Raw genomic sequence first — 22831 nt, 5'->3', positions numbered from 1 at the left:
TCCTCTCAGAACAATTTTCGACAAACCAAACCTTCAGGTCTCCTGCTCCCCATTTCACAGTGGAGGGGCTCAAGTTCACTGAACTGGTTTTAGCTGCTGCATGAGGATGAGGATCCAGTAAGCAGACAATCTGTCTGTTTCATAAGTGGAGGAAAGATGGAGGCGGGTGATGGCCCAGGTCAGGAAAGAGCATGGGAAGAAGGGATGGACAGAGGAAGGTGCAGGAGGGTGGGGTGGAAGGGCCACAGGCCGCCAGCCTCCTGCTCCAGCCGATGCCCAGGCCCCCACCCCCAGGCCAGCACAGAACGTGGCTAGAATTGAAGCTGCCATCCTAAATTCCAGTGTGACTTTGGCGTAAAGGTTAATCACACCCAGAAAATGCTTATTAGAGACCATAAATAACTACATTGCTGGAGCTCAGTTTGGTCTTTAAGGCACAAAGTGCAATTTCCTTTGATGGGATGATTTGGTGATTAACCTTTCAGGGACGGTTCTGAAGGGAAAAGGGCTGGCCCCCGCCTCCTAGAGGTTCATGAGGAGTCATGAGAAGGGGGCCTGCCCTCCCTCCCCTTCACGGTTCCATCTGATGCTCAGCAGGGAGAGCACCCGGAGGTCCCAGGTAAGGTTCTGGTCAGGCCACGGAGGGAACCGGCCACAGCCCTGAGGAGAGCCCCAGCCCCAGCCGCACGATCTGAGAGTGATCCTTCAGCAAGACTCCTTCCCCTTCTGCTGGGTTCGGAGCCCAGTCCTGCCACCCACTGTGTGACTTTGCTGGAGTTTACGGGGCCCCTCTGAGCAAGGAGGCCTTTGTTACCTGCATCAGAGGAACGGGGGTGTGGGCCACCTGAGGAAAAAGGAGGAGTAAGATGCTTTCTGAAAAGGAAAGGCCCCTCCAAGTGTCCGTGTGGTCGCTACCACACCACACGGCCGTCTGTGGCAGCCGTGGGCCCCGGAATCTTCCCCAGTTACAGAGGTTTGGGCCTCAGCAGTCTTCCGGCGGGTGGAGGAGGGGCTGCAGGCAGGACCCGCCCTCCCCACCCTGATTCAGCCAGACTGTTGTTTCTGTTTGTAGGAGTTCACTTCCTTTGGCTTCCACCTGTAAGGGATCACACAGGGTCTGTCCTTCTCTGACTCAGTTCACTTAGCGCGATGCCTAAAACGTCCATTCACATGGTTGCAGATGAGCGATTTCATTCTTTTTTTTACGGTTGAATACTATTCCACTGTATACAGACCACATTTCCTTTACCCACTCACCGGTCAGCGGGCGCTGAGGTTGTTTCCATGTGTTGGCCGCTGCGAACAGCAGGGCACTGAATACGGGGGTGCAGGCGTCCTTTCGAGATAATGATTCTGTTTCCTTTGGACAAACACCCAGATGTGAGATGGCTGGAATATGGCAGTTCCAGTTTTAATTTCATGAGGAAACGCCACACTGTCATCCACAGCGGCTGCACCAATTTACCGTCTCACCAACGGTGCACCAGGGCCCCCTTTTTTTCCAGGTCGTCACCAGTTAGTGTTATTGCTTGCATTTGTGATAATAGCCATTGTAACGGATGATAATATCTCACCATGGTTTTGATTTGCATTTCCCTGATGGTTAGTGATGTCGAGCACATTTTCACGTACCTGTTGGCCGTGTGAATGACTCCTTTGGAAAAATGTCTGTTCAGGTCCTTCACCCATTTTTTCAACAGGATTTTTTCAGGTATTTGGGGGGATGTTGAATTGTATGAATTCCTAATGTTCTGGGATATTAAAGCCTCACCATATGCGGTTTGCAAGGTATAGCCTGTTTTAAGCAAAGCCAAGAGACGAAAATCTGAGTATGAAAAAGAGGTGGGGTCACGAGTCCAGATTTCTTTAAAAAGCTGGCTCCCACTGCATTTAAGAACTAGGATCTGGTTTGCAGAAATAAAACACGCACGATCCATTCTCTGTAACCTGTCGGTGCCTATGGGGGATGTATCTGGAGTTGCAGAATGGACTGACGGGGAGGGGCAGGGTCCCCCAGTTTCTGCCCCGCACAGAGGCACCAGAGGGGTCAGTGGGGGCTGGGCCTGCAGGCTGTGCACCAGCAGAGCTGAGGCCCTGGGGTGGGGGTGGGGAGGGCTTTTCACTAATCAGGGTAAAACTTGCCTGGGGACAAAGGACTCCAGGCCGGACTGCCCAGGGCTCTCGGCCCCTGAGCACCCTCTTCTTGTCGTCCTGCCCCACCAGCTCCTCCTCCACGGCCTCTTTCCACAACAGCCACAACCTGCCCCCATCTCTTTGCCCTCAAGGCAAAGAGCCCACGTATTCCCCCAAAAGGGGTGAACAGTGAAAGATTATTCCCGGCAGACAAGAAATAATTTATCGTTACATTTAATTAACTTAAATTACTGTCATGCAGAGAGGAAAAAATGGAAACGAAAATCTCCTGCCTACAGTTCAGGGAGGGGGGCGTGCCTGGGTGTTCCCCGCCTCCAGGCTCTCTCCCCGGAGTCCCAGGCTCAGGGCTGCCCTGCCCCACCCGGCTCCCTCTTCCTGCCACTTCACTCCTCTGATCCCCTAATGAGGCAACCCTGCCTCCCAGCAGTGCTGAAAGCCGGGAGCTGCCGGCTCGCCCTCCTGAGGAGCAGGGAGAGCTTGGGGAACCCCAGCTCTGGAATATACATACACCCTCCCAGGGCCCCAGATAGACTCTACGTTTGGGTCAGAAGCTCCCTGAGGGCAGGGTCTGCGTTTGGCCCAGAGCAGGCCCCAAGGCATGGTTATGGAATGAATAAATGAATGGCTGACCAGTAAATGAACAGATGGGTTTTCGCTTTCCGCCCCCTGTGACCAGCCGGTCCCATCGTGATTCCCAGCAGGGCAGCTACGGGCTCACTCCCTAGTCCCCATTCCCTGCGTGTCCCTCCTGGCCACCAGGAGCGCTCTTGCTCTTGGCCTTGGCTTCCCCCATTGAGTGCCCTCCAGGACTCAGGAAGGGTGTGCTGAAGGAAAAAGTGTTTGTGGGTAGGAAGTGTGGGGCTGAGATCCTGTTCTCACTCTGACAGACTTGCTCTGTGACCATGGACAAGTCGCTCCCCTGCTTCCTCCGGCCTCAGTTTGCTCATCTGTGGAAGGAGGAGGGCAGTGAGTTCCCTTCTCTGCTTTCCGGGTCTGAATGCACTCTGACTCCGGGACTGCAGGGAGGGTAGACATTGGGACTTCTGACTTGGGGGCCAGAGAGACCCACCCTGGAATCTTTTATCTGCCCCTTCCTCCCTGTGTGGTCTCGGGCAAATCAATTAACATCTCCGAGCCTCCATGTTCCCTTACAAATGGGGCTAGGAGTGAAGTATTTAAAGCTCTTGGAGAACTTCAACAATACGAGGCAGTTAAGACAGCACGGGGCTGACACACAGTGAGCAGGGAACGAACAGCAGTGATCACTACTGCGTGCAAGTTGCTTCCCTCCCTACTTGGCCTGCTCCCCACAAGCGCTCCGTGACCAGTCCCCTGCCCACCCGGGACACCCACTTTCCACCACTTCTGTTCCCAGGAGCCAGCGACCACCAGCAAAATTGCAATGTGCATGAGGTTGATTTGCTGAGCACAGGGCGGATGGCAGGCAGCAGCCGGGAGCGCTGCTGAGCTCCTGTGGCCGCCCAGCCTCCTGTTCTGCCTCTCACGCATGCCTTTTCTCCCCCTTGTTACGATTCTCTCTCAGATCCACTCGTTAATATTTTTCTCATAGTTTGTGCCTTCTTGCCTCCGACTCTCTCTTGCCTTCCTTTCACCTGCCTTCCTCACTCCGCCCCTCCCAGTCTTCCCTGGCCCCCCCTCCCCTTTCTCTCCTTTCCAATCCTGGGGCTGTGCCCTGCCTGTCTCCCCTGCCTCCCTTCCCACCCCCACTCCCAGCCCCACCCCCAGCATGGAAGTAAAGGGGAGGTACAGGTTTCTTTTTCCCTCTTGACCTCTATCTCTGGGCTGCAGCTCGGCTGACCAAGAGCTGGCAATGAGAGCTGGGGGGTGGCCCCCAGTAGGGCCCTGTCCATGGGGGACTCAGGAAGAGTTGAATTTGGTTCTTGAAGATGAATGGAGCTTGGCTTGGGCTCTGATCCTATCGCCCGCCCTGGGAGCTGCTCAGCTGGGGGCTGGCTGTGGCACCCAGAAACTGGGGAACCGTCCCGGGGAGGGGACATCTGCTAGTCTGGGAGCCGGAGCAAAGGTGCGTGTGTAGCGGGAGGGGAGAGAGACTCGGCTCCGCAGGTGCCACTATCAGCTGTGTTCTCACTTGAGCCTGCTCTCTGACAAGCGTAAAGTGAGGGGGATTTCGGCGTGGGCAGAACGGGCTTCTTCCTTCAAGAAGCTGCGTTTTAAAGGGAGTGTGAAGAGGGCTGGGAAGGCAGAGTGAAATCATCTGTCAGTGGAAATTAGATTCTATTAGAAAACAGCTGAAGGTTTGGAGGCTGCTTTTCCTGGAGAAGTGGCTGCCTTCCAAGGCCACGAGGGGTTGGCTGAAAGGGGGCTGCTGGACCACCAGACCCTACTGAGCAGAGGGGTGTAGGGCAGAGATTAGAAATAACCATGCAATTGTCCACAGGACAAGCAATAACCCCGTCTGTTTCTTTGCCTGTGGAAAAAAAAAATCAGGCAAAATCACAAGTTTCCAGACGGCTCCTGGGAGATGGAAAATTCTGTGTCTCGGCCTTTACCCCTGAGATTCACGTTCAGTAGACCTGAGAGGAAACTGAGGACTCTACTTTTTAATGCCCTCCAGGGGGTTCTAAACTGTCACCAGAATTGAGGGTAACTGAACTAGTCCAGTGCTTGTCAACCAGGGACACTACTGTCCCCCACGGGACATGTGCCAGTGTCTGGAGATATTTTTGGTTGCCACGATTGGGGGGGAAGTGACTGGCATTTCATGGTTAGAGGCCAGGGATGCCATTCAACATCCTCAAATGCACAGCACAGGACCACAGCAAAGGACCACCCAGGCCCGGAGACCGCCAAACCTGGGCTGGAGAGCTTACAGCTTCCTCCCAGCTCTGAAAACACCCACTGCCTGCCCATCGTACACGTTGAGAAGGAGGAAGGAAGATGGTGGGAGGAACCCTGGAAAGAAGGAGAGAACAAGAGAAAGAGGCCTTCAAGACAGGAAGAGGCCCTGCATGTCCCTCTGTCCAGCAGGGTCCTGTGTGGCCTTGAACCAGCCATGTGCCAGCCTCCTGGCCTCAGTCTCAGGGCAGGGGACTGGTGGGAATGACTTCTCCTGACCGACTGAGCAGTCCTTCCCCTCACTGTGTTCCCCGGGGGTGGGGACACCCATGAGCCAGCAAGCCGAGCTCAGCCGGCTTCTCTCCAGGGCCAGCTCTTCAGAGGCAGGAGACAGAGCTGGTCTGAAGCACTGGAGAAGACCAGGGTCCTTGTCCTCACCTTGTTCTGGTGAGGACAAGGGCTAGAACCCAAGACAGGCTGAGCCCACCCCAGAGGAAGGGCCTCCTCAGCCCACCAGAGCCTTGGGACCACTGAGTGTCATGAGCCTCCCCCTGACCTTGGCGACAAGGTGCATGTTTGATGAGTGAGAATGAGGGGGAGGGGCTTACCCACAACCACCAGGGGAAAGGGCTCTGAGTAAACCAGAGGTTTCCACGACCCTCCTGGTCACTGGTTCCTCCCGCTCCGGCCCTGAGTCCTCACAGCAGGCGGTGCAGAGCGTGGCCTGCAGCCAGACCTTATGGGAGAAGTAAACCAGGGATCTGGTCATGGATTCTGTCCCCAAGGGAGGGATTTAGACCAGCGCTACTCCCAGTGTGGCCAGGACTAGGGCGGGCTGCAAACTCTTTGCTCCTGCAGGAAGCATTTGGAAACTGGTAGGAATGTGTCCTTGCCGTGACATCCACGTATGTTGCTAATAGACTCATCTTGCTGGACAGGGCCTAGGCCAATTCAGATGTTGTCCAACACTCCAGGTGAGCCCTGTGGTGCAGGCTGCGAGTTGTCACACGCAATAGGGCCACCTGCCAATCTGCCACGGACTGGAAGGAGCCATGTGATTCTCTCCCCTGGCTGGTTTGAGGAGCTCTACTTTTTCGGCTCTGGGAGAGAGCTGGATGGCTGGCTCGTCAGGGAAGGCCCCATGGAGGGGGAGGGTCTTGAGTGATGGGTGGGCTCAGCGTCAAAGGGAGGAGTAAAGAGGGGGCCGGGGAGGCTACTCATTGAGCTTCGTGGGGACAGGCCCCCACCACACAGGCATTTCTTCCTCCTTTATTCTCCATCATGGTCGAGAAGAGGACCAAGCCCAGAGAGGTTGTGTGACTTGCCCAAGGTCACCCAGCCAGGAAGTGGCAGAGCCCGTGTCCTACCTCCTCAGCTTTAAGGACAGTGCTCCTTCGGCTGGGGTGCACACACACCCTGCCACTGCATGGGCCTCATGTTGCACAGCCAGGCAGCAGCGGTCAGGGCGAGGCCGCTGGGGCCAGCACACTGGAGAGAAAGGCACCAAAGGCCGCCCCACCCCAGCCCGCGGGTAGCTGGGAGGTTGGGGTGTGGACTGAGAGGCAGGATCCTGTAGAGGGAGCCAACCTCCGCTTGGCCTGGCTGCTCCTGCCTCACAACCAGCAGAGCTGGGGCAGCGGCGGGAACCCCAGGCTGACACCATGTCCCCCGCAGCCCCTGCTTGGAGAACAACGTGCCCTGGACCTGCTTTCTGAAGACCCCAGGTTCTGAGAAAGTTCTTGCACTCTGTCCTCAGACCAGCTTCAAACCTCCCTGAGGCAGCGTCTCCCACCAGCCTCCAGGACCTGTTATGAAGCAAAACGCAGCCCTTGCTTTTACATGTGGACAAATGCCCCCTGTGCCAGGGGGCCTGGGGCTGGGGCTGGAACAGGGGCAGGACTGCGATTGCTATATGTTAGCGGTGCTGACAGCACAGCGCTGGTTAGATAAGCCATTGAGTCATAAATCCACAGGCAGAGGCCGAGGCCTCTGTCTGTTGAGCTCGTCATTTCCAAGTCTGCTGTCGCCGTAGCACCTCCATGCACACAGACAGGTGTGCAGGAGAGAGCAGGAGCGGGCACGCCCTCCACAGGGTCCAGCATCACTGAGCACCCAGGCTTCTGGAGCACTGCAGTGGGTGCTGGGGCACAGTCTTCCGATTTTGTTTTTAAGGGAATCCTCACGCCCTGGCAGAGCCCAGAATCTATGGTGGGAACTAGGGCTCAGGTTAGAAGCAAGTGACCAGGGATCCGTGTGGGGCGTGGTTAGCAAATGTCTTTAGAATCTTGTGGAGGAGATAGCAAAGAGCTGGAGGATCCTGGCTGTTTGAGAACCTGATGGCTACTGTGAGTGGGCAGCTCACACTAAGGGGAGGAGACACGGAGAAAGCCAAGGGGCAACCGGTGAGAGATGGACTTAGACTGGAGGGCTTCCTGGAGGGGACGGGCAGGATGGTTCAGAAAAGCTTTGGTGGACCTGACAGACAGCCTTGGTACAGTGAGACCAGGTGGCAGACGCCCCAAAAGGAGGAAGAGCATGGTCAAAGGCAGGGCTGGTGGTAATGAGTCTTCTGTGTGGGGCTAGGAAGGAGGACTGAGACTGAGGGCCAGGTGAGGATGGAGAGGTTCAGGGAGTATCTGGTTCCTTCGCCTCCAGAGTGGGACAGGAGGGCTCAGTGGGGCCATGCATGTGGGTCCTGGTGCCGAGGCAGCTCAGGAAATGGCACATCTGGCTGAGAGAAGCTGGGCAGAGTGGAGGAAAAGGGTGGAAGCAGGGGGCAAGCCCAGGATGCAGGCCTCCCTCTAAGGACCAGCTTCTCGGCCTCCCAGCCAGGCATGTGAGGCTGGACAGTAGCCGTGGAGGCGGTCTGACCTGTACCCTCTCCCACTGCTGACCCTGTGGCCCTTGGATGCCCACCTGCTCTCCTGGGAGTCAGTCCTCCAGCCCTGGCCTTGAGCTGGTGGGTGCCACACACCGGCCTCCTGGGTCTGTGCTTATAGGACAGGCGAGGGGGAGTATGTGTGCGTGAAAGAGCCCCAGGCAGAGAGGCAACAGGCTCTGTGCCTTCTGAACCCCAGGGGGTTCCCAGCCCTGGGGATGCGGGAGGGTGTGGGATCAGGGGAGAGCTCCTTCCCACACACATGTATCTGCAGCTCCCCCACCGCATCTGCGTGGGGTCTGGTTAGTAAATGTCTCCATGGAGGAGGGAGCGGGTGCTGGGCCCATCCCTTCCACTCGCTGGGGCTCTTCTGACAGCCTGGGAGGGTTCCTCCGGGCTAGGGATGGGGGAGGTGATTCTTGTAACAAATGGAGAGGGGATGGCAGTTCTAGGAAGCGCCATCTCTGGCTTCAGAACCAGGGACACTCATTCTCTTGTGTGCTAGGAAGAAAGTTTAAAGCCTGAACAAAAAAGACGCATAGGTCTTTTTCTCGCTACCGCTTCTCTGCCCCACGTCCCACCTCTCTCCCACCTGACCTCTGCTTCCTCTCAGAACTTTGTCCTGATTCTCTCTCCCCGCCAACTTTAGCCAGTGGTTTACCTCTCTGCGTCACCTTTAGTTAGTCTGCATGTCTGCCTCTCTCTCACTGTCTGTCTGTCTGTCCACATGCCCACATCTTACAGGATATAATTGTCCACACTCAGCAGGCCCTTGGGCACTCAGCTGGGCTTTGCTTCTGACCGTAGGGTCAGGGCTTCCCCGTGCAGGGGCCTGGCCCTGTGATGACTGCGCCTCCTACAGCTCAGGGCTTTCCCTCCACCCTTCTCCAGGGTAGTCAAACCCCTCCGGAACCCATCTTCCTCTCCTGCCTGCACAGCCCAGCCCCTCATCCCCAAGCCTCCCCGCTTCTCCCCACCTAGCTCGGTCCCGGCAGTGGTGAGGCTGCTATGCCTTGAGGAACAGCTGGTACCTCTGGAAACCACCCCTGCCAAGGAGGCTGGAGAAATGTGTTTCAAGAGATGGGGGTGGGGGTGGGGAGAGAATCCCTGCTGTAAATGGGGGGAAAAAAATCCCTGCATCCATCTCTCACTCTAGCCCAAGGGTATCAAACTCATTTTCACCGGGGGCTGCATCAGCCTCGAGGTTGCCTTCAAAGGGCCGAATGTAATTTTAGGACTGTATAAATGTAACTACTCCTTAACTAGGGGCAAGGAGCTCAGCGCTGCCGCCGGGTAGAAACAAGGTGCTGGGCGGGATAAAACAAGGTGGAGGGACGGATTCGGCTTGTGGGCCTTGTGTTCGCCACCTGTGCTCTAGCCTGTCACACTAGGCGGGCTGCCTTCCAGCTCTTTGGCTCCATGTACCTGCCAGGGGTACCAAGCAATACCTTATCCCGACCCTCCCAAGGGTTCAACTGTGTCCCACTGTGCCTCACCACGGGTGGGCTCCAAATGGTAGTTAGTCAGTCAGCCTAGAACAATCCCATCCCCTTATTCTGCAGCCTGGGAAGCAGATGGACCAGTCTGGCCAGTTTCCGTCCCAGGCTCTGACCTAGGTGCCCTGGCTCATGGCCAGATGGGCTGGAGGTTGGGAATGATTGACAGGTGTAGGGGGCAGGTACGCATCCACAACCTTCACCTCTAAGCATCTCACTAGGGCTGCGCCCTGAGGCCCAGCAGGGCAAGGGGTAGGATTGTAACATTGCCAGTTTATAGGGTGGGAAGAGTACCCACGAACAGCCCAAAAATGCTTCCATGGCTGCCAGGGCACAGTCACCAAAGAAAGCGTTGAGCTAAAGCATTTGAGCTGCATGTTCTGTGTGCAGAGAACCGTCTCCGAGAACCCATCTCCACATGCCGCCTTCACAGAACAGGCAGTGTGTGTCGGTGTCCAAGTCTTCTTCCCTCTCTTCCTCCCCCCCCCCCCCGCTTTCTAGCCTTTCCCTTTCGTTGAAGCAGACTCCACTTACTCTGGAACGAAATGGTGAATAATCTGTTGCTTAACAGAATCCAGCTAGTTGTTTTCAAAACAATTGTTTGCATCTGTGAGTTAATCATCTTGTGTTATCCTCCCCACACGTCTGTTTTTACTGTCAAGTGTGCTTACGTGCTAGAGATTTCAGAGGGTTCCTAGCAGGCGCTTCAGTCCTTTGACTTTTGAGCTCAGCTGACAGCAGGTGGCCCCATCCTTTCTCCGCAGGGACTGTCTAAAGGACCTGAGGCAGAAGATTCTACAATGCCGAGCACTCCTTCTCCCATCCCCCCACTCCTCCTTTTGATGGTTTCCTTGGACTGATAAAATCTGGTGAGACTTAGTGAGTGACTACTGTAGCTAGTATTTATTAAGCAGTTACTATGTGCCAGACACGGTGCCCTTGTGCTTAGTCTCACACCCGCCATCTCATGACGTCATCATGATTATTCCCAAAGTAGGTCCTATCTCCCCGCTTTTTGCAGATGAAGAAACCAAGTTCAGAGTGATGACCCAATTTTCCCAGAGCTTCAGAGCAGGGTCAGGATCAAGTCCACATCTGCTTCACCCGATGTTCCCAGCCACACAGGGAGATGCTGACTGCGGTTCGGGGAGGGCTGGCCGGCCCAGAGGACGAGTTCAAAGACGAGCATTTTAAAAGGACCTGGTGTTACTTCCAAGGAACTCTGCTGATAGGATCCCCTGAGAATCTATATAGGAGTCATATGTCACTACCAAATTCATTCTTCGCATATAACACTGTAGTTAAAATTGTAGCTGGGCCTCAGCTCCAAAGCAGTCTCCCTCTTCCTTTTGTTGGTACCAGGAGGGGTTAGGGCAGAGTCGGAGACGGCAGAGATCACCCACCGTCCTACAGAGCAGGAACGGCCCCAGGTTCCCTGCCACCAACCTGCTTTCCCCCAGACAAAGGGGCTAGAACTTCACCAGCCAAGGCCCTACCCTCAGGGGATTCTCCAATGACCTAGGGCTGCACTTTCTTTTCTTTTTTCTTCTCTTCTCTTTCCCTTTCATTTTCTCCTTTCCTTCTTCCTTTCCTCCCTTCCTCCCTAAAGAATAACCAGAGCGCACTTAAGGGGCAGTGCTACTCTTTCCTGCATCAGAGGTGGCATGTCCGCGTAGCGGGGGTTTCCTAAGCCTTCCCTGTTCGGCACGACATCTCCTTCTCATGGGAACAGCAGTGAGTTCTTTCCAATCGTCTAACAAACACTAAACTGGAGGAAGCAACAATAACGCCACGCATCTGGTCAACAAACATTTGTGAGATGCCTGCTACCTGCCGTGGTTATTGGGTGCAGTGCTGTGAAGGGGGAAAGAGGTGGAAATGCTACATATGAGTGCGATTTGCTTTTCCTGCCTTATCTTTCTCTGAAGAGCAGCTGCCCCGTGACTTTTTCTGAACACAAACTCTGTGCCGGGCACTGTTCCCAGCATTTTCCACGTACTAACTCATTTCGTTCCTACCTCGACCTTATGAGTTAGGTACTGCCGCTGTTTCACAGCTGGGCTGGGGATTGAATCTGCTGTGCCCTGCTCTTCCCATGTGGGGTCATGGCCCTAAGGTGTGTGTGGAAGCACACCTTTTACAGAGACAGAAAGGTAATAGAGAATCCAGGCTAATCTCCCTGTTTACCAACTGTGCCTTGGTAAGAGAGGGAAAGCAACCTGCCTGAAGTCACAGCCCCTTAGAGGCACAGCTGGAACCAAAGTCAGGTCTGCCATCTCCCAGGCGGATGGTCTCCCTCCCAACAGCTGCTGCAGTGATCAGCCCTGTGCCCAAACCCTTCCTTCCAGGCCATGCCATAGCCAGGGCTCAGGCCCAGCGACTTGGCAAACTCCGTGGACACTGGGATGCTGCCAAGGGGCACCTTGAACCCTCCAAACTCCTCTTTCTATGCAGCTGAACCCTGCTGGCTGCTGATGCTCTGCAAGGATCCAAGTGTCAGAGAGAGTGAGAAATGCACGTTCCACTGGAGCTTGTCCTCACTGGCCCAGCCAGTGCCCTGCTTTTCCACAAATCTATAGCCTCCTTGAGAAGTGGACCGACCCTCGACACGCCCTTCCTGGGGGCTGGCCATATCAAACGGGACAGCTTGGCCTGGCTGTCAGCACTCTTTCCTACCTTACTTTGGTGGTGGCAGCTGGGCCAGTTGTCCCCACACCCCATGGCAGCCCATCACCCGACTCTGGGCTCGCTTACTTGCCCTCAGTATCCCTCCTGCCAATGCTCCCCTCAAAAGCCTGACTTGTCAAAGAAACGATTTGGAAATGGCCCACATGTGCACCGATACAGGAATGCAAAGAACATCCACTCACAGGGAACACACAGAGGCTAAAAATCTCCCTCTGAAAGCTCAGAAATAACATGGGAAAGTCTTGGGCTGTACCAACCACAGTGAGTGAGAGCGCCTGCCCAGTGGCTGCAGCTGCGCACAAACCTGCACTTGAACAAGGGCCCGCAGGGGTTATTTTTTAAAAGGGTAACATAGCTGTGTTAGGAGAGCGAGGTCGTAATAATATTCTCCTGTGGTTTTCAAACTTTGTATAATGCAGCAAGATTGCTTTTATAATAATAACAACAGCAATAAAGCCAGCTCCCTCTTCAACTGTCCTTTAATTACTCACCTTTCCCACTGGCCAGAAACCACATTTTTTGGAGCTACACTGGGGTCTCCCTTTCAGGAGCTGGGGCTGGTGGGTAGGTGACTCAGAGGTGCTCGGTAGCCCTGCTCCTGGGGGCAGAGACAATATTTCACCTGTCTCCTCCTTCACATCCACAAACACATGCACACATCAGCTCTCTCTCATTAACACACACAACTACCGTCTCAGGCACACACACACACTCTTCTCTCACGAATACTCATACACACACACTTTTCCCATACACTCAGGTGCTCTTGCCCTGACACTCTCCCCCAGGTCTCTGTGACCAGTGCAGTGCTGGGCCCACAAGAAGGGTCCCAGAGTGGATTTTTTCCCCCAACACTGGTTGACTTGGTTCGGACAGAGCTGGGTTTTGGATTAACTCCCCTAGGTTCGCACTTTCCTGCTGACAAAAACTGCCTGAGCTCTCATCTGGCAGACCTTCAGTAGCTTATGATATTTTCTGATAAAAGCCATCAAAACAAACTTCGAGCCACACTGCCTGGGTTCGAATTCTGACTTCATCACTCACTGGCTGTGTGACCTTAACCAAGTCACTTAGCCTTTCTGTGCATCAGTCATCATTCCTACTTCCTAGGGCTCTTGAGGATTAAACGGCTTAATCTTAGCAGAGTACGTAGAACAATGTCCAGCAAGGTGTACAGGGCACATAAATAAAAGGAAAAAGTGATTATTTAATTGAAACCAGCATTAGCTGCCCATTCACTCACTGCCTTTCACTCATCTGGAACTTATTGGGCACTTACTGAGTTCTTTACCATCACCCCATCAACTAGTGGGTAAACACAGGCAATAACAGAAAAAAAAGTATTTTTTTCTTTTAGGAAAATGTGCTAATTCTAAGTAGAGGCTTGCACACAATTCTAAGAAAGGCCATAGAAAGGCCATTTGCCTGCTATCAAGTAAACTGAAAAAGGAATAAAAATAACAGCAACAAAAAAACGTACAGTTCAATCCTTCGAATCCATTTAAAACGTCGAATTCGAATTAGGTCTAACTGATTTGTGAATTTAGACCAAGGCTCAGCACACAGTAGCCTTTTGGAAAATATTCCCATTCAATGCCCCTTTTTTAACCTCTCTGGATGTTTGCCTTCCTACCTCCGTCTCCCAGTCTCCTTGATCACCCAGGAAACAATCTAAGCTCGCCCCCTGACCTCAGCTAACGGGTAGTGAAAGGGATTTGGGACCCATGGAACACATTTTTTTAAAAACTTGTAAATATCTGGGGGAAGGAGGCAGACGATGGAGAAGCCCCGGTAACTCATAACCTCCCAAAGGATGCCCTGGCAGCAGCTGAATTTTAAAATCTTGGTGGTTTCATGCGAACCACTTTGTGAGCTGGTGGTACACGTACAACTGTATTTAACGACTAATGGAAAATGACATTAAGTCAATCTCTCCCCTCCCCTCCATTCTCGTGAATGCCATTGCTTTTTAACGCACTGAACCCAGTCAAGCTGGCCCAGGCAGTCGACCCTGCGGAGTCCGGATCCTCCGGCGAGAGCCGCGCCGAGCTTCCCGGCAGCGGCGCCGAGGCCCACCCGCCGCGCCCTCCGGCTGCCGCTTCCGCTCCCGCGCGCTGAGTCCCACCACTCGGGACAACGCCGGGCAGTGGGAAGAGGTGGCTGTCCGCCGCGGGCGCGACCGTTGACCCCCAGCTCTTCCCTGGCCAACACCGCCTGCGGGCAGCGCCCAGCCGCCCCCGAACTTCAGCGGGCAGACGCTGGACGTGCGGTCTGGCGACTTTCCTGAACTCCCAGCGCCGCAATCGCGGCGCCAGACCCGAGGTGGGAGCGAGTCGGCGCGAGCTGCTGCGCAGCGCGCGGACGGAAGGTAAGAAGGCTCGGAGCGCGAGCGGGGCGCTCCAGCCGGCGGGCGGGCGGCGCGGCACCCACAGCCGGATGCGCGGTCTCCGCCCGGAGACTGCGATATTGATCAAGGGCTCGGAGGCGCGGGGGACAGTTATTACTCCGGACTTGCAGCTTTCCGCGGAGGCGAAGGGGCAGGAAGGCGCTCGCAGAAACCGGGAGGGGGCGTGTGGACTGGGGGAGCCGGTGAGAGGACGCCGGGGAGGCTGGGGGGCCCATCTCCAGAGCCTCCAGTCCGGGTGCTGGGGTCTGCGCGGGCCGGGGGTGGAACCCAGCCCGGACTCCCGAAGCCTAAAGCGATTCTCCGCACTGAGCTGGTAACCCGGGTGGGCGGACCCCTCCTCCGACCACGTCTCGGCAGCTTCGCCACCACGATTTCTTTTTCACTAGCGTTCCGCCCCCACCCACCCAGTGCCGGCTGCAAAGGTCAGCGAGGAGGGTTTGGGCTGCCCCTCAAACCCCAGCGTCGCCCAAACCTGTGCTCAGCTCTGCCCCGGGGACACCCCCCCCCCCCGCCAGTCCGCCCACGTCCTGCACGGGCCCGAGGCTGCGGGCGGCCGCAGCACTCGAAGGCTGACCGGCTCGCTCGTACCTTGACTAGCCGGAGCTGCGGGGACCGTCCCATCCTCCGGCTCGCTCGGTCACCGTCCTGGAAGCCTGGGTCCTTCGGACATCCCAGAGGAGCAGGCGGCGGGTGCGGGCTCCGCACGCGGGGTGAGCGGCCGCGCTCCTTGGTCGCTGCTTAGCCCGGCGGGCTCTCGCTCTCCCCTCCCTAGGGAAGCCCGGCTGCCGTTCCCTGACTCAGCCCGGCAGGCAACCACCTCTTGCCTGCGGGGAGCCCGGCTTGCCTGCGCCGCCTACCCCTCCGTCCGCGCCGCGCTAGCCTCGGCTCCCCGCCCCCTCGCCGCGGCGTCCCCTCCCCTCTCCAGCTCTTCCCTCCCCACCACTTGAGTCCCTCCTCCACCCCGCCTCCTCGTCCCCTCCCCTTCCCAGGGCCCGCTCCCCGCGCCCTCGCCGCGCTGACCCCCTTTCCCTGAGCCCGGGTTTGCGGCAGTCGCGGGACGCGCTGGCAGCGGTGGCGGCCGCCGCAGTCCAGGGAGAAGCCAGGGATGGGGGGCGGGGGACAGGAGAGGAGGCACCTTTCCACCTCCCGCCCGGCTTGCGGTCGGGGCCTGAGGAGTCCAAGGAGTCTGAGGGAGACTCGAGGGAGTTTGGCGAATCTAAGAGAGCAAGGCTATCGGAGGCCCCGACTGAGCAGAGCCACCGAGGAAAGCCGGGTGAAGAAATGGGAACTGCGTTTGGGCAGTTCCCGCCCTGCAGCGATGCGGGACAAGGTCCTCGCCAGTCTGCACTTCGGCAGGGCCAGGTGCAGGGGCCGTGTCCCACGGTGCCTTGGGCTGTAACACACCCGGTGCAGGCAAAGACGTGAAAGCTCTGTGGGGTGAACCCTTCTCATTTATTCATTCCTTTTAATTCATTTCGTTATTGCTCGTTTATCCACTCACTCATTCATTCTACAGTTTAAGCGCCTGCCCAGGGGCTGAACCTGGAAACCTCAATAGATGGGGAGGCGGCGGTGCTTTGCGCACTAGCTGGCATCCGAACGCAGCGGAGGGGAAAGTGGACGCGCATTGCATTACAGCCCGGGGAAAGCCGCTAGGAATCCAGCGGGCAGGGCGCGGAGGAGGCCACAGCGCCCCCTCTCGGCCGAGCCCTCAGGGTAGGGTCACCCGCCCCTCCAGACCTCGAGGTTTTTCTTCTGCTGGTCACCCTAGACCCCAGTGCACCCCCAACTCTGGAGAACAGCCCCTGCCTCCTCCACCCTTTAAGCTTTCCCCTCCAATACTTCCAGTTGGGCAGAACTTTGACCTCTCATGTCAATCTTCTTTCCGCAGCACCACTTTGAACCTAGCTGCCCTGGATTCTGCACCATGCCAGTGCCCACCTCCCTCTTCTTTTCCGCCCACTTTTCAGCGCATCTGGCAGGAGCCAGTGCATTCATGGCTCTAAATGATTCTTCATGTGGAAAGGGAGTTATTGTTGTAGAGGTCGTTTGACCCAATATGCAAATTACTCAAGGAAACTGAGGCCCAGAGCTCGGTGACCTGTCCAAAGTCACAGAGCTGGTAAGTTTAGTCCTCAGTCCCCTGAATGCCAGCTCAAAGTGCCTGTACAGGTGGACCCTGTTGACGTCTGGGGCTCTGAAGTGGGGAGGGATGTTGCTGTGGAAGCCATCTGGTCACAATGGCTTAGCCACACAGGGTGGCACTTTCTAGATGAAGTACTTAGTCTGGAGCCTTGCAAAACCCCCATTTGGTAAGGGCTCCAGAGCTGGTCTTGTTGACTTTGGCACTGACTCACCCCAACCAATCCCAGAAGAGGTGAACATGCTCCAACCAGATTGCCATTTTATTGTTTTCAAGAAAATTGGCAGGGTGTTCTAGTGCAGCGCAGAGCTTTGGTCTGAGTCTTGGCTCTTCTCACGAGCTGTATGAAACTGGGAAATGACTTAACAGTGCCTCAATGTTCTCATCTGTAAAACAGGGGTAGGAATACCTACCTCATAGGTAGGCTTAAATGAATTATTATGTTTCAATGGCTCAGAATGATGCCTGGTCCATAACAAGGTCTTCAAGAAGGTTAGCTATAGTCACCATCACTTGCATCATCATTGAGGAGACTAGTTGCTCAAAGGGATGGGCAGCGTGGTCCCTCTCTCTAGGCAGTTCTTGGTGGAAAGCTGAATTCTTGATGAGAGGTCTCAGGAGCAGGAGACTGTGGAATCAGAGGAGAGAAAGCTGGCGGGGCCTCAGGGAGGTTTGCCCAGATCCTGCAGCGGCATCGCTTCCCAGCTCTGCCTCAGGACCTTGGAGCTGACTCTCCCGGGACCAGACAGCTCCAGATTTCCAGATTCCCTGTTTTTCTTGCTTAATAAACACCATCACATTTTCGCCTTTCTGAGCCCCTGATCCTCCCCTTGACTTGATCTTTAAATATGCTAATGCCATGATCAGGCTGTAATCAAGTCTTGCTTTTCCTGATTTTCAGGTCTGGGACTTGGACTTTCTCTTTCTATAGGGGCAGCTACAGATGGCACATTTTGTTCCCCCGTTTTGCCCTGAGCAAAGAGGAAGAAGCCTATTGTATCACTTCATCACTTATTTATGGTTTTGGCTTTGACTGACTGAGGGGGGTTATGTGAGCCTCGTGTTTAACACCCCTTCTGTAAAAGGATTTCATACCGTCTTTCATTAGTCCTGAAACTGCCTCCTCCCACTCTCATAGGCTCAGGTTGCACTGGCAGGGCCTTCTACGATGCTCAGCCCCCTCAGCCTCCCTACGCCCCAGTCCCAGCCTCTCTGGACTGATGGCTCAGCATGGTCTCCTCAGGCAGCTTCTCTACACCCTCCTCAGGACAGCCTTCTCCTCCATTCCACCCTCCTCTTCCCAGCCTGGCCCTTTTCACACTTTCCTCCAACCCCTCTCTGGCCTTCACCTCTTCTTGTCTAGGCCCAGACCACCATGGGCTTTCATTCATTTAACCTGCCACATGTGGAAGAAAGGGAAAATATGAGGAATCCCAAAAGGAATAAAAGACAATTCTACGTCCTTCCAGATGTGATAAGAAGTGGTGATGGGTAGGACCCAGCAAGAGCAATGGAGGGCTGAGTCTGAGGGATACTTGGCTTTAACCTTGAGCATCCCAGTGAGGTCCATGGTCTGGAACCATACGTCTTAGGCTACTTGTGCCAAAGAACTGGTTTTTGATTTTTAAATTTCTAATCTGTTGCAGAATGATGCGATTGCAAAATATAGTGGGAATGCATCGTTAGAAAAAGATACAAAATAAAGACATACAAGGTAGAAGTTCAATTTTTAAAACTTTTAGATCCAATGGACATCAAACACTGTTGAATTGCTTCAAAACTTCTAAATGCTCACCCTCAGTTTCTGCATTAACCTTGTCATGAACTTGCAGCAGATAGTTTGCAGACAGATCATGCTTGGAGCAACACTGGACCAGAATGCTTCTGAAGTATGAGGTCAGGAAAATGGCCTCGTTGAGGGAGCGGCTTATAAAACCACGTAAACATTAGGGCAGGTGGTGTTGATTACTCCATTCATCTGTGCCTTCATTCAGCAAACGTTTAATGAGCAGCAGCTATGTGTCAGTCACTGTTGGATGCTAAGGTTAATAAAGAGAAATATAACAGGACTCTAGCCCTCAAGATGTTCGCAGGCTGGAAGGGGAGACAGTCACTCTGATGAATAATTAAAATCCAGTAAAATTAGGTCAATAATAGACTGTAGGCATGGAGGCAAGAATATTCACTCTGCCCCGGGTCAATGGAAAAGATTCCAGCTTTTGTGCTGTGGTTTGGAGGCAGATCATCACTCCATATGGCCAGCTGGCACTCTATAAACATCAGGTTTGTGTAAAGTGCTTGGCACTTCCACAGTGTTAGCTGTTTTTATTATTGAACCTTATTATGGTGATACATTATCACTGTCTTCATCATCATCCATCTAGATCCGGCAAGCACTGTGCTTACGCTTGGGGTTTGGGGTTCTAGGTGGCTCAGTTGGGGGAAGAAGGCAAACGCATCTTAATCTGCCCCCTTTGTCAGAGGGAAGACCTTCTAGGGGAGGTGGGTCGGCATTTGGTATTGAAGGAAGTGGGTGTGAACGGGCCAAAAAAGAGGGAGACCTTCGAGGCAGGAGGGCCTCTTAGAGACACACAGCCAGAGGAGCAAGCATGGGGCAGGGGAGGGGACTGGTCTGATGGGGACACATGATGGGGGTGCAGTGCCAGGGTGAGGCTCGGCAGAGCTGGGGGCAGACACCACTGGGCTGAGGATCTTGGATTAAGGGGCTTGAAATTTTCATTCCCTCATTTAGAACAACAGATAATAACAATACAAATTAGGATTTGTATGACAGTTGGTAACCTGCAAAGCTCTTTTATGAATATTTTCTCATTTAATCCCTCTAACAATTGTGAAGGAGGTATTAATAACCTCACTTTACAGATGAGAAAGTGAGCTCTGAGGTTGAGCCCTTGCCCAGGGAGAGTTGCATGGATGGCTTTGGCCCAGGAAGGATCCCAGCCTGGCGTCCAGCTCCTGCTCCAGGGGTTTGGCAGTGCACCACGGAGAGGCGAACTGAGCCTAGGCCCCTCACGGAACTGGGATACCACCCCGGAGGCCCAACTCCAGGGAAATGGTGGTCTAGGACCAGTCTCAGCCTTTTTCTTTTCCCACTGAATGGACAAAGGGAGGAGCAGAGGCAAGCCACACCACAGAGTTCGGTAGTGACAGCAGGCGGGGGTTGGGCCACTCAGCCACAGACAGCTCCTCAGGTGACCTATTGGCTTCTCCTTCTCTCAAGTCTGATTCTGCATTGATGGAGGGCAAGTGTGCTTACTCTGGGTGCAATTACCATATTTTTGCATTTATTAAGCATGGCTGAGAGGGACATTGAAGGTGTTTGTTTTTTGGAAAACTTGAAAGGTGCACTGAAGTAAGAAAGGTTGGCACCCTGGGAACATCCTGGAAGTGACAGCAGATCAGAGGTGCCAGCCAGAAACTCAGAGTGAAATGCAAAGAGTGACATACTCATATGTCCTCGCAGAGAAATAGCATCCCTCTAGCCTAGACCAGTGGCTCCCAGCCTGGGGTGCTTCTGTCCCCCAGGGAACATGCGGCAATGCCTAGAGGCATTCTTGGTTGCAACAACAGGGAAGGGGAGGCATTTAGTAGATAGAGGTTAGGGACACTACTAAACATCCCATAATGCGCAGGTCGGCCTCCACAGCAGAGTTAGCTCGGTTCAGCATATCCACAGTGCTGGGGTTGAGGCACTGTGACCTGCACTATCGGGTGGTCCCACGGACAGCAGAAACCCGGGCTTCCCATGGGGCCGTGATACAAACCTAGACATTCTATTTTGTCTGAACATCACAGAAAGGCAAGCGTTCTCCACTCTACATGTCCTGAACTCCATCATTTTCAAAACGTGAAGGCTCCTGGGAAGGCACTGGGGTAACATCAATGGCAGGGGTATCCTACTTAAGGTCACCCTGCTGGTCTTGAGGACTCTGGGGTCTTCTATGAATGTTCCTCCCCTTGCTCCCCAGGCTAGCACTCAGCCCACCCCCTCCACCTTGTTTATAGGTATAGTTTGTCCCTTTTCTGCTGGTCTAATAGGTAAGGTGCCGCTGTTTCCATTTTCCAGGTCGGTACACTGAAGTGTAGAGGTTCAATGCACAACAGTGCTTGTCTGTGTCTCAAAAGAGCCGTGAGCTCCTCCTGGAGGGCAGAGACTGCTTCCCATTCATCTCAGTTGTCCCAGCCTCTGGAAAAGTCCTGTGTCTCAGCGGACGCCAAATGAAATGCTCGCAGGTCATGGTCAATTTTACCAGTGGAGTAGACCCCAGGCTCCTGCCTCCGGGACAGCGTACTCCGTAGGCACCCATGCTCTTCTGGATTCTTCTCACCACCAGTGAAGTGCCCCTTACTTCTTAGGTATGGCCTCGCCCAGCCCTGCGTGGGTGCCCCCAAACTAAACAGTTACAGCTTCCTTGTCGGAAACCACAGCGCTGAGCCCCAGGCCAGCCTTTTCACTCCTTCTCTCCTCTTCCCTCTGGCTTTCAGAAAGGCTCAGGGCAAAATAGATTCTTCCTCCATGTTGCTGGGAATGTCCTCACAGCCCTTGTGTACTTACTGGCTGCCCCCAGCACCACTGGCCACTTGCACTTCACAGACAAACACAAAGAGAGACTGAGAGGGGCAATACATGGACCTCACTCGGACCCTGACTCTAACCGATTGTTCAAAACCAATCCAACCCCCCACCTCCAAACTTGTAAATAAACAATTGGAAATATAAATTGTGATTAGATATTTTCAAGTGTGATAATGCCATTGTGTTTATATATTTTAAATGAATCCCTGCCTTTTAGAGACATAAACTGAAATATTTACAGATGAAATGGTGTAATGTTTGGGATTTGCTGGGCCAGCCGTTGGAAAGGCACCAGAGACATTCCAGGAGGAACTGAATTGTCCGCATCAGGGAGAGTGCCGGTGGGGCAGCTTTCAACTGGACAGAAGTGCTGGCAGAGGCCACTGTTTCTCTGACGAGCCCTCTTCCCATACAGCTGGCCGGCAGGTGCCATATCTGAGCCTCCATCAACCTGGCTCACACTGTTTGTTGGTGACATCCTGAGGCCCCACCCACCCAACTTTAAGGTTCACCCAAGTTGTTTCCAGTGGTTCATGCTTCAGATTTTCTTAAAATCTCTAAAAGAAATCAGCAGCTGGACTCAATGTGCCCTGTACCTCTTGCTTGGTCACCCCAGGCCTGGCACTAGCAGAAGCCAGCCTTGGTTTGCAGCTTGGTCTCACCTGGGCACCTCCAAGTGCAGCACAAGTAACAGCCATCTGCAGATCACTTTGTAGCTCATGCTGGGTGGTTCTGAGCAGAATGCAGGCAGTGGCTGACCTTGGCCTGCACCTACCTCCCAGGAGGCCTCAGAGCCAGCACACCCAGGGTACCACAGATCAACGTTGAAGCATCACCACCCAACCACCTCCACAAGCAGCACACTGAAGAGGCAGAATCAGCAGGTGCCAGAACTCCACTGAAGTAAGTCCTTCTTTGTGGAGTGGGCCCCTACACAGCTTATCCTCCATGGTGGTCAGGGGTTGGTGGTCAGTGGTCACAGCCAGTCCTTGCAGCTGATCAGCCTGGGGGTAAATCTTCCCATTGATGGGTCAACAGCAATCAAAGCCCAACTATAAGAGGAGGATGTACTCAGCCCACCTGGAAGAGAGCAGGAGCATACCTTGAGTGACCACCTTGGGTGAATAAGGAGGCTGTACCACTGGACCCTACAGAACACCTACTACATTAGGCCACTCTACCGAGCCTGGGAGATATAACAGCTCCACCTAATAAATACAAACAAACATAGGGAGGCTGCCAAAATGAGGAGACAAAGAAACATGTCCCTAGTGAAAGAACAAAACAAAACTCCAGAAAAATAACTAAACAAAATGGAGACAAGCAATCTACTCGATGCAGAGTTCAAAACACTGGCTATAAGGATCCTCAGTGAACTTAGTGAGAACCTCAACAGCATGAAAAATGACCAGTCAGAAATGAAATATACATACACTAACTGAACTGAAGAATAATTTGCAGGGCACCAATAGTAGAGCAAATAAAGCTGAGAATCAAATTTGGAATATAAGAAAGCAAAAAACACCCAATCAGAACAGCAATAAGGAAGAAAGAATTTAAAAAAATGAGGATGGTATAAGGAGCTTGTGGGACAATTTCAAGCATACCAACATTCTCATTATGGGGATGCATAAAGGAGAAGAGAGAGAGC

General features: G+C 54.0%; 1 protein-coding gene across 1 annotated transcript in view; it reads right to left on the bottom strand.

The window, feature by feature from the left end:
• The window catches only part of CRHR1 (corticotropin releasing hormone receptor 1), a 42851-nt gene extending 27726 nt beyond the window's left edge, over positions 1-15125 (bottom strand). Inside the window, exon 1 of the mRNA XM_053673200.1 lies at positions 15029-15125. Coding sequence (XP_053529175.1) covers positions 15029-15061 — 33 coding nt within the window. The 5' untranslated portion in view covers positions 15062-15125. The remainder of the gene's footprint in view (positions 1-15028) is intronic.
• Positions 15126-22831: the final 7706 nt, after the last annotated feature.

The sequence above is a fragment of the Artibeus jamaicensis genome, unplaced genomic scaffold (assembly GCF_021234435.1).
Source record: "Artibeus jamaicensis isolate MK-2021 breed Jamaican fruit bat unplaced genomic scaffold, CSHL_Jam_final contig_1998, whole genome shotgun sequence".
Classification (NCBI taxonomy): Eukaryota; Metazoa; Chordata; class Mammalia; order Chiroptera; family Phyllostomidae; genus Artibeus; species Artibeus jamaicensis.
The sequence above is the reverse complement of the archived record's forward strand: the minus strand, read 5'-3'. Positions and strand labels throughout refer to the sequence as shown.